Genomic DNA, 12,415 nt, shown 5'->3' with positions numbered 1-12,415 from the left:
TGCGGATGGACTGTTCGCAAAAGCGAGTATGGATGCGCACTTGAGACTCCACGAAGGCAGCGCCACCTACAGGCAGCTAAGAGCGCAAGTGATGGAAGCGGAAGGAAGTAGCCGCTGTTGCATAGCAACGGAAGAACCTTTAAAGCACATACCGCTCCCCTCCCCGAATCTAAGGATGCTGGGAATTGCATCTGCTAGTGGTAAACTAGAGCTCCCGGGATTCTTTGGGGGAACCTACGTGGTTTAAATCTTCTTCTTTGGCGATTTCTCGTAGCCAAGTAAGATTATCTTCCATGAACACGGTCTTAACCAGGCATCCCCAACCTCGGCCCTCCAGCTGTTTTGGGACTACAATTCCCATCGTCCCTGACCACTGGTCCTGTTAGCTAGGGATGATGGGAGTTGTAGTCCGAAAACAGCTGGGGATGCCTGGTCTCAACAGTCCGTAAGTGACTGTGGAGGCCAATTCTGGAACCACACATCCTTCCACAGTGTGGACATAGGTTTCTGGGAGTTGATGACGGTGAGGATTTACCAAGCGTACCTTCCTCTTAGCACGTTTCTCCCTTTTGTCCTGATTTTGAGAGTTTTCAAAGTCCATGACACCTTTGGTAAAGGCTGTTCTCCACTTGGAGCGCTCGCAGGCCAGTGTTTCCCAGTTGTCGGTGTTTATACTACTTTTTTTAGATTTGCCTTGAGAAAGTCTTTGAGCCTCTTTTGTTGACCACTGGCATTACACTTTCCATTTTTAAGTTTGGAATAGAGTAGTTGCTTTGGAAGACGATAATCAGACATCCGTACAACATGACCAGTCCAACAAAGTTGATGTTGAAGAATCACTGCTTTGACACTGGTGATCTTTGCATCTTCCAGTACACTGGTGTTGTTCGCCTGTCATCCCAAGTGTTGTGTAAAATTTTTCACAGTTGATGGAATTTTTCAAGGAGTTGGAGATGGTGTTTATAAGTGGTCCATGTCTCACAAGCATACAGTAAGGTTGGTAGTACACATAGCTTTGTAAACAAGCATTTTGGTTTAAATGCAGCGTGGATAGGGCCAAAGTGATGGAAGCGTAAGGAAGGAGCTATATAAGAGTCTGCTGGATCATGCCAGTGACCTCATCACTACCCCTCCGTGCTTTTGCTGCATGGCTGGGGACCCAATCCAGCTAGAGTGAGTCCTGCCAACATCTCATTGAAAGCAGCAGGTCTCAAGTTATGTATCATTTAATTTGTTCCATTGGTTTTAGGACTTAATAGTGGAATGGTATGCATTCATTGGGGTATAAGAACATAAGAACCCTCTTGGATCAGGCCCATGGCCCATCTAGTCTGCGAGAAAGTTGCAAGGAATACCCAAGCACAAAAGCACCTCCTTCCTATGGCTTCCACTGATACACAGAAGTACTACTGCCTCCAAGCAGGAGTCAGAGCATAGTCATCATGGTTAGTAACCAATATAAGCCTCATCATCCATGAGGATTTACTTTTAATTCTCTAGTAAGTGTGGTCATGATCATAGTCTCAGGCTGCAGTTCCAACTCCTTTTACATGGAACAGGCTTCCTCAACCTCGGCCCTCCAGAAGCTTTTGGCCTACAACTCCCTAGCTAGCAGGACCAGTGGTCAGGGGTGATGGGAATTGTAGTCTCAAAACATCTGGAGGGCCGAGGTTGAGGAACCTGACCTGGAACTAAGCCCCACTGAATCCAATAGGATTTTCTTCTGAGCAGACATGGTTAGAATTGTGCTGTTAAGCCAAAGATAACTTCAGCATCAACACTAGCTTGTGATCCTGATCCTGCTTAAATTCAGATGTAAATAACTGTGTCCCTGAGGACAGCACTCACCTGCAGAAAAATATCTATTCCTTCAGAGCATCAGTGTATAACAACAGTATACAAGTTTCCCTCCCGCTGCCAGCACAACAAAGTAGAAATGTTCTCTTTTAAGATAAACTGAAGCCAAAATGTGTTCAACTGCTGGGTCCAAATTCCACACTTTACGCAATACGTAAACACAATGTTAATTATTCAGATATGCCAATCCCTGCCCAGAATAATCCTCACATCACAGGCATGACAGCAGGCCATGTTCCGTAAAACACTAAAGCTTCTGAGTGTTACTTTAAGCTACAGGATCCGCCCAAGTCTTTGAAGACAGAAACCAACTCCTCTTTGCTGGTTTGTTTCAGGAGCATTTTTTGCCACAGCCAAAAATCAAAGTGACATCAGTTGTTTGAAATGTAATCAAGCACAAATGAAAAACTAAAGTCAAAAAGTTTTAATCATCTTTTGAAGTTCTCCAGTCTCTGTATCAAATAAATGGGGATGGAGAATGCCTTAGAAATATATTTTGTTTTTACACAAGAACTGATGATCTCATCAAATGAGTTGCGAAAGTTCCACTTCCAGTTTGGCTTGGCTTGGAGTAGATCATCCACACCTGAACCCAGGAATGCAACTAAAGCCCCGGCGAGGGTTTGCAGTTACTGTCAATTTCCTGGAAAAGGTATTTTGATTAGAGCACCTTCCCACCAACCCCTTCCTTAAAAAAAGAAAAAAAGTGCATCATATTGTTCAGACTAGTAAAGCTATTGAAACTTCCTTTATCCACAAGAGAGCAAATAAATCTCCGGGAAAGTTCTCCAGGCCAGTGTCTCTGGAAAGGTCCCTGTGTCTAGGACATCTGCCAGTCTGTCTTCTGTTCAGCCTCCCAAGCGCTGGCCTTCACCCCAGGCAAAGCCTCCAGGCCGTTCTTCGGGCAGAGGGTTGTAATTGGGATCCTCTTCAGGTGTATCAAATATGGCTTTCCTGTTAAAGCAAAATAATAATAATAATAAATTTTAAGTTCACATGACATCAAGTACAGAAAGCTCTCTGTAACCTGGTTGGCAACTACTTTTGCCATGAGGGCTATTATAAGAAAGGAGCCAGCCCCCCCCCAAACCCTACTGTGACCCACTGCCCATGTGACCCCTTCACTCTGTGGTTGGCAAGAGTGGTGGGTCAAATTTTGTCCTAAAGAAGAGCCATCCCTTTCTAGGCCAGAATATCAGGAATACTGCTTTGGCACTCTGCTTGTCGGAATTGTTATTCACTGGAATATTATTATGGAATTAACGCTGATGTGCTGCTGCTACTTGATTGCCGTATGTCTTGTGTATTATGCACCACATCCAGTGCAATTTTCTCAAGGTAGCATATACCTTGAACGTGAATTTAAAATCCTTGTTTGAAAAGAAAATGGATTGGTACAGCTTATTTTCTCCTCTCTGGTTACGAACTAGATCACTCCTTCTGCGGAGGTGTGGTATGATTGTGACAACTTGGCTTCTCTCATCCGTTTCAGATTCAGTGTTATTTCACACTCAAAAGCATGGAGTTTGACCTGGCAGCAGCCCTCGGCATCTAGAGCTTTGCAATTACATATGTGGTTGCCTTATCCAGAGTCAAACCGCTGGTCCATCTAGCCCATTATTGTCTACTCTGACCGGCAACACATCTCCAGGGGTTCAGAGAGATCTTTCTCAGCACCTGCTAATGGATCCTTTGAGCTAGGGGATGGTGCCTGAGAATTTCTCCATGCAAGGCATCCGCTCTATCAGTGAGATATACTGCCTTCTGTGTAGGAGGTTTCATCTAGCTCTTGTGTGCGGTCAGGGAGACTTTGGTAGAATTTCAGCTTTTTGAAAGACAGGTGTTTAGCCTTCATGGTCCCAGAAACAAAGGCAAGAATGCTAACAGATAAGAGATAGATCAAGGCATCTCTGCCAATCAGACCCCATCTCTCCTGGTGACACCCTAGTTTTAGAATTCCCTCTCTTAACTGGTTTTAGGACAGTTTCTCCCCACCCCCCGCCCAATAATAATAATAACCTAACACTACACAAGAAGACACTTACAGAATTGATGGTGTTTTCAAAAGCCTTCCTCCCCCAGGCTGATTTGGAAAGACATCTTCCAAGAAGAAATATATATGACCAACAGCAATACCTAAAGTCAAGGGGATATATTCAGAACCTTCGAAATGTGCTCCACACAGTCCTCAGTCTTGGATTATTGCCTGTATGCTGCTGTTTCTGGAAACGCACTAAACGCATTTTATTTATTTTAAAAAGGCCAGACTTTCACCAAAGTTCTGTGACCTCAGAGTGAAGGGATGGCTAGTTAATTAATTAATTAATTAATTAATTAATAATACTGATTGAATGAATGACCATCATCGCCTTACCTAGAAGGTCAACAATAATAGAGTTTCCCAGTAAGAGTGAAAATCCCATGAGGACCCAGGGGAGAAAGGGAGCCTGGAAGATGAGAAGCCCAAAGAAGTTCATGCGGACGAAAGGGTTCCTGCGACTCCAGACGTAAACCAACATGATCGTAAACGCCTGTCCTAGGAAGACCAAGTTGACGAACAAGCCAAAAAGCTGGTGGAGGAATGGTTAAAGAAAGAGCGGCTGCACCCATGTCAAGAAAACATAACCATTTAAAAACAAACAGCAGGAAGACCAATGGTGCAATACTGTAGGATGTGCTTCTTGTTCAGTTCTTTCTTTTAAAAAATCCAAATCTTGACACACACACCCCCAAAAAAATAAGCCGATGAATAAACAAGATTTATCAACTTCCTTTTCTGCCCATCACAAAAGCCGAAACAAAAAGTTAAGATATCATGCCAAGCTATGGTTTGTGCTAGCCATAGTTTAGAATCCCCACTACAGTTTGAGCTTCCAACCATACAGCAGGGAAAACATGGTTCGGAGCTACTGTTTCTGTTCTGATTAGCATGTTTGCACAGAGCAGCCTTCTGCAATCTAGTGATCTCTAGATATTTTGGGTTATTCTTTATATACCACCTTTTTCTTCCAAAGAGCTCGAAGGTGGTGTATGTGGTTCTCCTCCCCATTTCACCCTCACAACAACCCTGTGAGGTAGGTTAGGCTGAGAAATGGTGACTGGCCCAAAGTCACCCAGTGAACTTCATGGCTCAGTGGGGATTTGAATCCTGGTCTCCCAAGTCATAGTCCAACAATCTAATTTACGCCACACTACATCCACCATCCGGGAGCACAAACCCTGCCGCTTGGGGTTGATGGATGTTGGAATCCTAAACATCTGGAGGGCACCATGTTGGGGAAGGCTTCACTGGGACCAGGGAGCTCCAGGTCCTGGTCACCACTCGAGCCACAAAGTCCACCTGGGCCTGTCATCCATACTCAGCTTAACCTACCCTAAAAGGATAGCTGCAAAACTGGAGAACCACTTTGCTATAATGATTTATTCAGCTCTTTTCAGTCTCACAGTATCTTTATCTCAACACCGAAAAGGATACAGTCATTAATAGTCCACCAAAAAGGAACATAAATACAAAGTCTGCTGTCCGGCCCCGGAATGATCCTTCCTCAAGCATTCGGCAGTAGCGGTATCTGAAGTTATTAAGGTCAGGAAAAACGCTCGATAACAGGCAGGCATTTACCATTTTTATCTTTGCAGGGAAATGAAAAATACATTCTGCACTTAAATAGAATTACTTGCGAGTATCAGATAGGCCTAGGATTAAATCATGTGATGCTCTAGAATACTATGTTAAAAGCTGAAATGAAATGAAAGAAAGATGTTAATGGATTAAGTAAATTATATGTGAAAATAGTTTTGGAAAACTGCAACAATGATATATATGGAAACTCAGCCAGGGGGATTTGAGGAAGTCACCCAACAATGTCAACAAAAGTGGAATTATTACAGTTAGGATGTATGTATGTATGTATGTATGTATGTTTTCTGATTTTTTTAATCTTTGTTGATATGTTTGTTATAAATTGGGAAAATTAATTTTTAAAAATTGGGGGGGGGGGGAATACATTCTGCATTTGAGTTTCAAAGAGTTCCTGAAACCAGTCTCTGGGTATCAGAAGGAATTTGGGTAGGTGGGTGGGGAAAAATGGATTTGAAGCCAGCAAAGAGGGGCATATCCAGTCTGATTTCATACCAAGCGGCCACAAAATGTGCCAACATTCTTAGCAGAAGTGAAGCAAATGGACAGGCCCTAGGCTCCATAACTCATACATCAGGGGCGTCTGTTAAAATGAAAATAACTCTACGGAATCTTAGCAAGGATCAGTCTCTCAACCCGTCTCATTCCCCATCTAGCCAAGCGATATGGTTGCCAGGGCAACCCTGCCAACTATGGCAAGGGCCATCTCACTTTTCCCAGAACTCAGTAGCCACCAGCATTAAAATGAAGGAGGGGAGAGGGAGTTTCCTGTCCAAAGTGGCTGCATTTCAGCCAACAAGGTTTGCTTCTACCGATAAATTCACAAGTTGCTTTTCTGCAGAAAGAACACAATACCCAAACCCACTTAAAGGTGTAACAAAACTCAGTAAAAAAACCAGCTGATCTCAATGTGAGTCTTGCAACAGAGGAATCCTGACCTTTATCCAGATTTGTACAGTTTGTTTTTGTAGCCGTGGCCTTCATCTAAGCACAGGACTTTCTAAAGAATATGCATTTATGTTTAGTCAGTCAGTCATTTATTGTGTCTGACTAAAAGCCATTACAAATTCAATTACAGATCCAGCAAGTCAATTAAAACCTGATAAAATAAATCCAGAGATATACATCCATTTACAATAAGTCAAATTAGTGAATCACCTGTGCAGTCTACAACATTGTCTTTTATATAGCTAGCATTAATACTTTTAGCGGCTTTAGCAAATAGGACTGTTTTGTATGTGACAAGCAGATCACAATCAGATAATAACCAACGTATTTTCACTTCAGGGTTCTGTCCCTGTAGTGGTGTATTTATATTTAGAAATAGGACTACTGTACCAAAGTTCACCCGCTTCAAAGGACTACAAATATATTTATTCAAAACATTGCTTTCCCTCTCGTTTCATATACCTCATGCAGCTTACAGAACAAACCATTAGAAATATTAGTAATGAAAACATCACGGATGAGCTACAATTTATGTGTCTGTAACTACTGCAGTTACTACTGTAACTACTCTAATCCCATGGAATGTCTTGAGGTAGAGTGTGAAGAAATATTTTCACCTAGTGCAATGTTCCTGCCTCCACTGGGTGTTCAAAAGTTGGGTGCCAACACACAAAATGCCTCCTCCCTTGGCAGTCATACCCAAAGATGGGGCACTGGGAACTGTGTCAAAAAATATTTTAAAACCAGCCTATACAAGGTGGGCTATGTAACTGGGAAGTCAGCGCAAATCTTTCCACTATAAGCCAAAGACCAAGCAACCCTTGAGGGCCAGACTGGTCATTGCTAAAGGCTGAACTTGAGAGAAGCAGCTCCTGCCAACTTTGTATTGATGCCTTCCTTGAGAGTCTCTTACAAACCTTCGATAAAAAATTTTGTGCTCTGAGGAATTTTAGGCCAAAGGATACAAAAATATCATATTAAATAAAAAATTAAATCCAACTGGTCCGAAGAAAAGGTAGTTCGTTACGAGCCTCCATACCTGCAAAACAGATGAGGGAGCAGATGTTAGTTACCCGCATGCTCTCAGGAAATGCCTCATTGCTTTAATTCAGGGGTAGGCAACCTAAGGCCCGGGGGGCCAGATCCGGCCCAATTGCCTTCTCAATCCGGCCTGTGGACGGTCTGGGAATCAGCGTGTTTTTACATGAGTAGAATGTGTCCTTTTATTTAAATTGCATCTCGGGGTTGTTTGTGGGGCCTGCGTGGTGTTTTAACATGAGTAGAATGTGTGCTTTTATTTAAAATGTATCTCTGGGTTATTTGTGGGGCATAGGAATTTGTTCATTCCCCCCCCCCCAAAAAAAATATAGTCCGGCCCACCACATGTTCTGAGGGACGGTGGACCGGCCCACGGCTGAAAGAGGTTGCTGACCCCGGCTTTAATTAGAAGAAATCTCAATTTGCTTTAAATCATCTAACCTTTCAGACTGATGGCCTCATTCACTCTTTACTTACCAAACAATCAATCTGATAGGAGTAAAAGCACAAAGTCCAGTCCTGCGCCCTGTCTACTTTTTGATTTTTTTGCCACTGCCACCAGAAAACAGTGGGGTCTTGGGAGATCAGACCCCTGGCTTATGAATTAAATTCACAAGTCCACATCGCACAGAAAACATATTTTCTTCCCTTTCTTTAATCAGACAGAAATTAAATAATTAACACCTGAGTTTGAATAGAGCACCTTTTCGTCATCACTAAGTGAAAGCTCCATTAATTTCCATGGGTCAACTCTCTGACTAGAACTCAAATTTGACAGGACCCAGAATGCTTACGTTGTATAAAAAAGTGAAAGTGGAGGTCTTAATACTTTTAAAAATGTTAAATAACATTAGCAAAGAAGTCACTTTTCCACTAAAAAAATGGCAGTTCTGGCCAACACAGAGTTAGGGCTGGTTCTGATGTTTTCTCATAATGGGTCCAGGTTTTAGGATGCAGAAGAGGAAGAACAGAGATTGACCAGAGATGAAAGATTTAAACAGGTGGACCCAAACCTCATCCATTAAAATGGCAATCTCCTGAACTACTCTACCAGATTTGAGTCTTCTGCCTTTCAACCCCTCTTCTCTCTATTGGTGTCTTAAAGACAAGATGAAAACAAAAATCACAGCAGATCCAGCTGTGGCTCCAATTCCACCACAGTATGATGTAATCAGGCCACATAACACAGGCTCCCATTCCCATCATAGCATGATGTAATCAGACCACATTTACTCTTCCACTCAAAAGAGGACAATCATTCTATTACCTCTCAATGGTATTAACATGCACGGAACCATTGCCTGGAGCCATCACAGAAGCACTTGTGTCTGTCCCACCCAAACCCTCAAATTCCACCTGCAGCAACCCCAAAACACCTCGCAGTTGGAGAGGTAGTTTGCTCATCTGCTTCATTCTACTAGTGTGAAAATGGCAGTGATTTTTCAGTTGTGGAAACACGGCTTTAACAACTGCCTTTAAAAGTCACTGACGTGCAAAAAAAAAAAACACACCCCCAAAGCAAAATCTACTTACTTGAAAGTGTTTAAATATTAATTCAGGGTTGAAGTACAGCTGAAACGGCGTGATTAATTCTAATTGCTGAAACAAAGGAGAATGCAAAAGAGCTTAGAATTATTTCAGTGCAGTAATGTAACTTACGAATGAAACCACTGGGTGCCAATACAGCTTTCGCCAACCTGGGTCCCTCAGACATCGTTGAACTACAACTCACCATCTATAGCCATGCTGGCTGGGCATGATGGGAACTGCCCTCCAAACATTTGGAGGTCACCAGTTTTGTGAAGGCTGAGCTAGTCAACTCTGCCTTGTATTCCAATTCTCAGATCTTTCCACTTAAGAACATAAGAGCAGCATGTTGATTCAGGCCAGCGTCCCAATTTTATGGGAGAGGGTGTGTAATAGTTATTTGTTATTTTGCTACTTAATGTACTGAATTCATCAACATTTGCAAAAGCTGTTACTGACTTAAAAATGACAAGCACCTGTACCGTTGCAGACATTTTTATTATTCTATGCCTAGATATTATTCTTGAAAGTAAATAAAAATATACCAAAAAAGGAACAAAAAAGAAACCCAGGTACTTTTGCAAAGCATAGTTTGGGTTAACCACAGTTTGGGCAATATTGGACTTGATTAACCACAGCTATGACTGTCACTCCAGGCGCCACTGGTAAATGGGAGTACCAAACAAATAGAAAAATGAAAGGCTTATATGCTGGAAGGGGTGGAGTACTTCATTGGTAGAGCACATGTCAAAGGAACAATTGCTGGCATAGCCAATTAAAGATTCTCAAGACAGCAGAACTGGAAAAAGGCCACTGAGAGTCTCTGCTAACTGGAGCACCCAATTCTCAATGATCTTCTGGTTTCGGAAAAGACTGTTGAGCTCAGGCACAGAGCCTGTGCTTTGATTACAGGTGGCCCCAAGTTCAGGTTCACTACATTTTCCTCCTACCCAACTACCTTAGGAGCTCAAGGCAGTGTACGCAGTTCTTCTGAGCCAACTTTAACTTCCACAACATTCCTGAAGGTAGGTTAGGCTGAAAGATGAAGTTGCATTGAGGTCACCCCAGTGAAAGCTTCGTGGGCAGTGGACCCAGTTGCTTCCTATTGTTGGTCCGAAAGCCTAACCACTACCCTTGGCTAGCTCCTAGAGATGGAGGGGACACAGAAAGTTGCCTTATACTGAATCAGGCCACTGGTCTAACCAGCTTAGTATTGCTGACTGGCAATTAAACCATAAACAGGGTGGTGATACAATGACTACTGCAAACAGCACAAGATAATATCACCAAGGCAACTATCTGTAAACAAACAGGAAATGTCCATAAAAAGGGCAAAAATAGTTTCTTTCCCAAAGAGGTTTAATCTTAAACAACAGCAAATGCAGTAAATAAAGAGTTCATTTGTAATTTATCAGTGGCTCAGTGCTCATATCTTCTCTTTCCAAAATATTTTTTTTCTTAAACACTTGCAAACACATTAAAAAAGCGTCCACTTGTGATATGCCAGTGGTTCAGTGCTTAGATGTCATTCCGGTAATCCGACGTTTCGTCGCTGAAGAACTTAGTCATCTGACTGGCAGGAGCTCTTCATGATTTCAGGCAGGAGTCTTTCCTAGCCTTTCCTGGAGATGCCACCCATTGTGCAGGCAAAGCAGATGCTGTACCGCTCTTCCAGGAGCGTGGGTGGGTCTTGAACCCATAATCCCAACAGGATAGGCTTGCAGGGCATTAGCCAGCGGCTCATTGGGACTCCCACCATACCCAACCCCTGGCCATGCTCCAACATCGGATGGAGGGCCACAGTTCTCTCACCTCGATTGTAAATGAAAAAGCCAGTCTTTGGAAAAGGGTCATAACTCAGTGGTAGAGTGCCCACCTTGCAAGGGAAGGAGACCAGGTCCAGCGCCTGATGGCATCTCCAAGTAAGGTTGGGGTCTGAAACATTGGGAGCGCCACTGCCAGCCAGTGCTGATCTAGATGGACCATAGTCCGACTCAGTATAATGGTCACCTCCAGACTGGATTATTGTAACTCGCTCTACGTGGGGCTGCCCTTGAGACTAACCCAGAAACTCCAGCGGGTGCAGAATGCCGTGGCGAGACTCCTTACAGGGTCCTTGCTGCGGGATCACATTCACCCAGTGCTACGCCAGCTGCACTGGCTCCCGGTGGAGTACAGGATCAGGTTTAAGGTGCTGGTTTTAACCTTTAAAGCCCTATACGGCCTAGGACCCTTCTACCTATGGGACCGCCTCTCCTAGTATGTCCCACAGAGGACCTTACGGTCTTCAAACAAAAACACCTTGGAGGTCCCGAGCCACAGAGAGATTAGGCTGGCCTCAACCAGAGACAGGGCTTTTTCAGCTGTGCCTCCAATCTGGTGGAACGCTCTGTCACAAGAGACTAGGGCCCTGCGGTACTTGACATCTTTCCGCAAGGCCTGCAAGACAAAGCTGTTCCACCAGGCCTTTGGCCAAGGCACAGCCTGACCCCCTACTTTGGTAATCCTCACAGAACTCTAGCCCAATGGTTGCCATTAATCTGATTTTGAACTGATTTTAGAATGAATTGCTTTTAGAATGCTGTATTACTTTACTGTTGTTAGCCGCTCTGAGCCTGGCTTCGGCTGGGGAGGGTGGGATATAAATTTTTTTATTATTATTATTATTATTATTATTATTAGGCAGCTTCCTAGGTTTCTCTCTTTCAATGAGCTGGCCTACCTTGCAGGGCGGCTGGGAGGATACTGAAAAGGGTATTATGAATTTCTAGAAGACGGAAGAGCGGGATGAAGTGTGGGCTTAATTAGCAGCTTAAAGCAGGCCATTCATTACGCTGATGGACTGGCACCAAGAGAGAGGGGGAGCTTGCAGGCAGTCCAGCCTGGGCGACCTCATGCTGGAGGCGGGGCGTGGGCGGGACTATGCTAATGAGCCTCGGTCCTTCGCCCCGCCCCCTCCGAAGACAGGGGCCCGGCGAGTAGGCCGAAGCCTCCCTCCCTCCTCCCCTTACTCACCACGGCGGCGGTGGTGAGGACGCAGGCAGTGGTGTAGGCCCGGGTGACGGGAGGCACCTGCAGGTATTCCTGGCGGAAGGTCTGGTACGCCATCTTGGCGCCGGCGCCGCCTAAGCACTTCCCTCGCCTCTTGGCGTCCCCTCAGCCTCGACCAATCCGTGCCGGCGACTATTGGCCAATCAAGAGCCTTCCCCGCCCTAGCTTTTGCCCGCCCTCTATCTCCGCTCCGGCAAATCAGCGCCGTCTTCCTTCGCCTTCGCAAGCCTAATCGGAATCGAAGACTTCGAGCCCATAGATTAAATAGATTTAGAGTCATGCTACAGAGGCGACATAGGAGTCTCGTGTCTCCTTAAGAATAGAGGCAGGCGGATAAGGGTAAGAGTGATCCATTCA

The 12,415-nt window shown here is 44.2% G+C and overlaps 1 protein-coding gene across 1 annotated transcript; it reads right to left on the bottom strand.

The window, feature by feature from the left end:
- Window positions 1–2,266: 2,266 nt before the first annotated feature.
- DERL2 (derlin 2) lies at window positions 2,267–12,182 on the bottom strand. The gene is made up of 7 exons (XM_083588030.1): window positions 12,023–12,182; window positions 9,014–9,079; window positions 7,408–7,481; window positions 5,333–5,426; window positions 4,232–4,427; window positions 3,903–3,993; window positions 2,267–2,811 (listed from the first exon to the last, which is right to left on the bottom strand). Exons 1-7 carry the CDS (start codon window positions 12,113–12,115, stop codon window positions 2,706–2,708), a joined length of 720 nt encoding a protein of 239 aa, XP_083444156.1. The 5' UTR covers window positions 12,116–12,182; the 3' UTR covers window positions 2,267–2,705.
- Window positions 12,183–12,415: the final 233 nt, after the last annotated feature.

The sequence above is a fragment of the Podarcis filfolensis genome (genome assembly GCF_964270895.1).
Source record: "Podarcis filfolensis genome assembly, chromosome: 15".
NCBI lineage: Eukaryota > Metazoa > Chordata > Lepidosauria > Squamata > Lacertidae > Podarcis > Podarcis filfolensis.
This window is presented reverse-complemented; position numbering and strand designations above follow the sequence as displayed.

What these genes read in the sequence shown, in the direction of transcription:
- DERL2 (XM_083588030.1), bottom strand. Translation starts at nt 12,115, where the DNA reads ATGGCGTACCAGACCTTCCGCCAGGAATACCTGCAGGTGCCTCCCGTC. An exon ending in TCCTCACCACCGCCGCCGTG is followed by an intron (nt 9,080 to 12,022) that starts GTGAGTAAGGGG and finishes CCTTTGTTTCAG; the next exon opens with CAATTAGAATTAATCACGCC. An exon ending in TTGAAAACACCATCAATTCT is followed by an intron (nt 2,812 to 3,902) that starts GTAAGTGTCTTC and finishes TTGCTTTAACAG; the next exon opens with GAAAGCCATATTTGATACAC.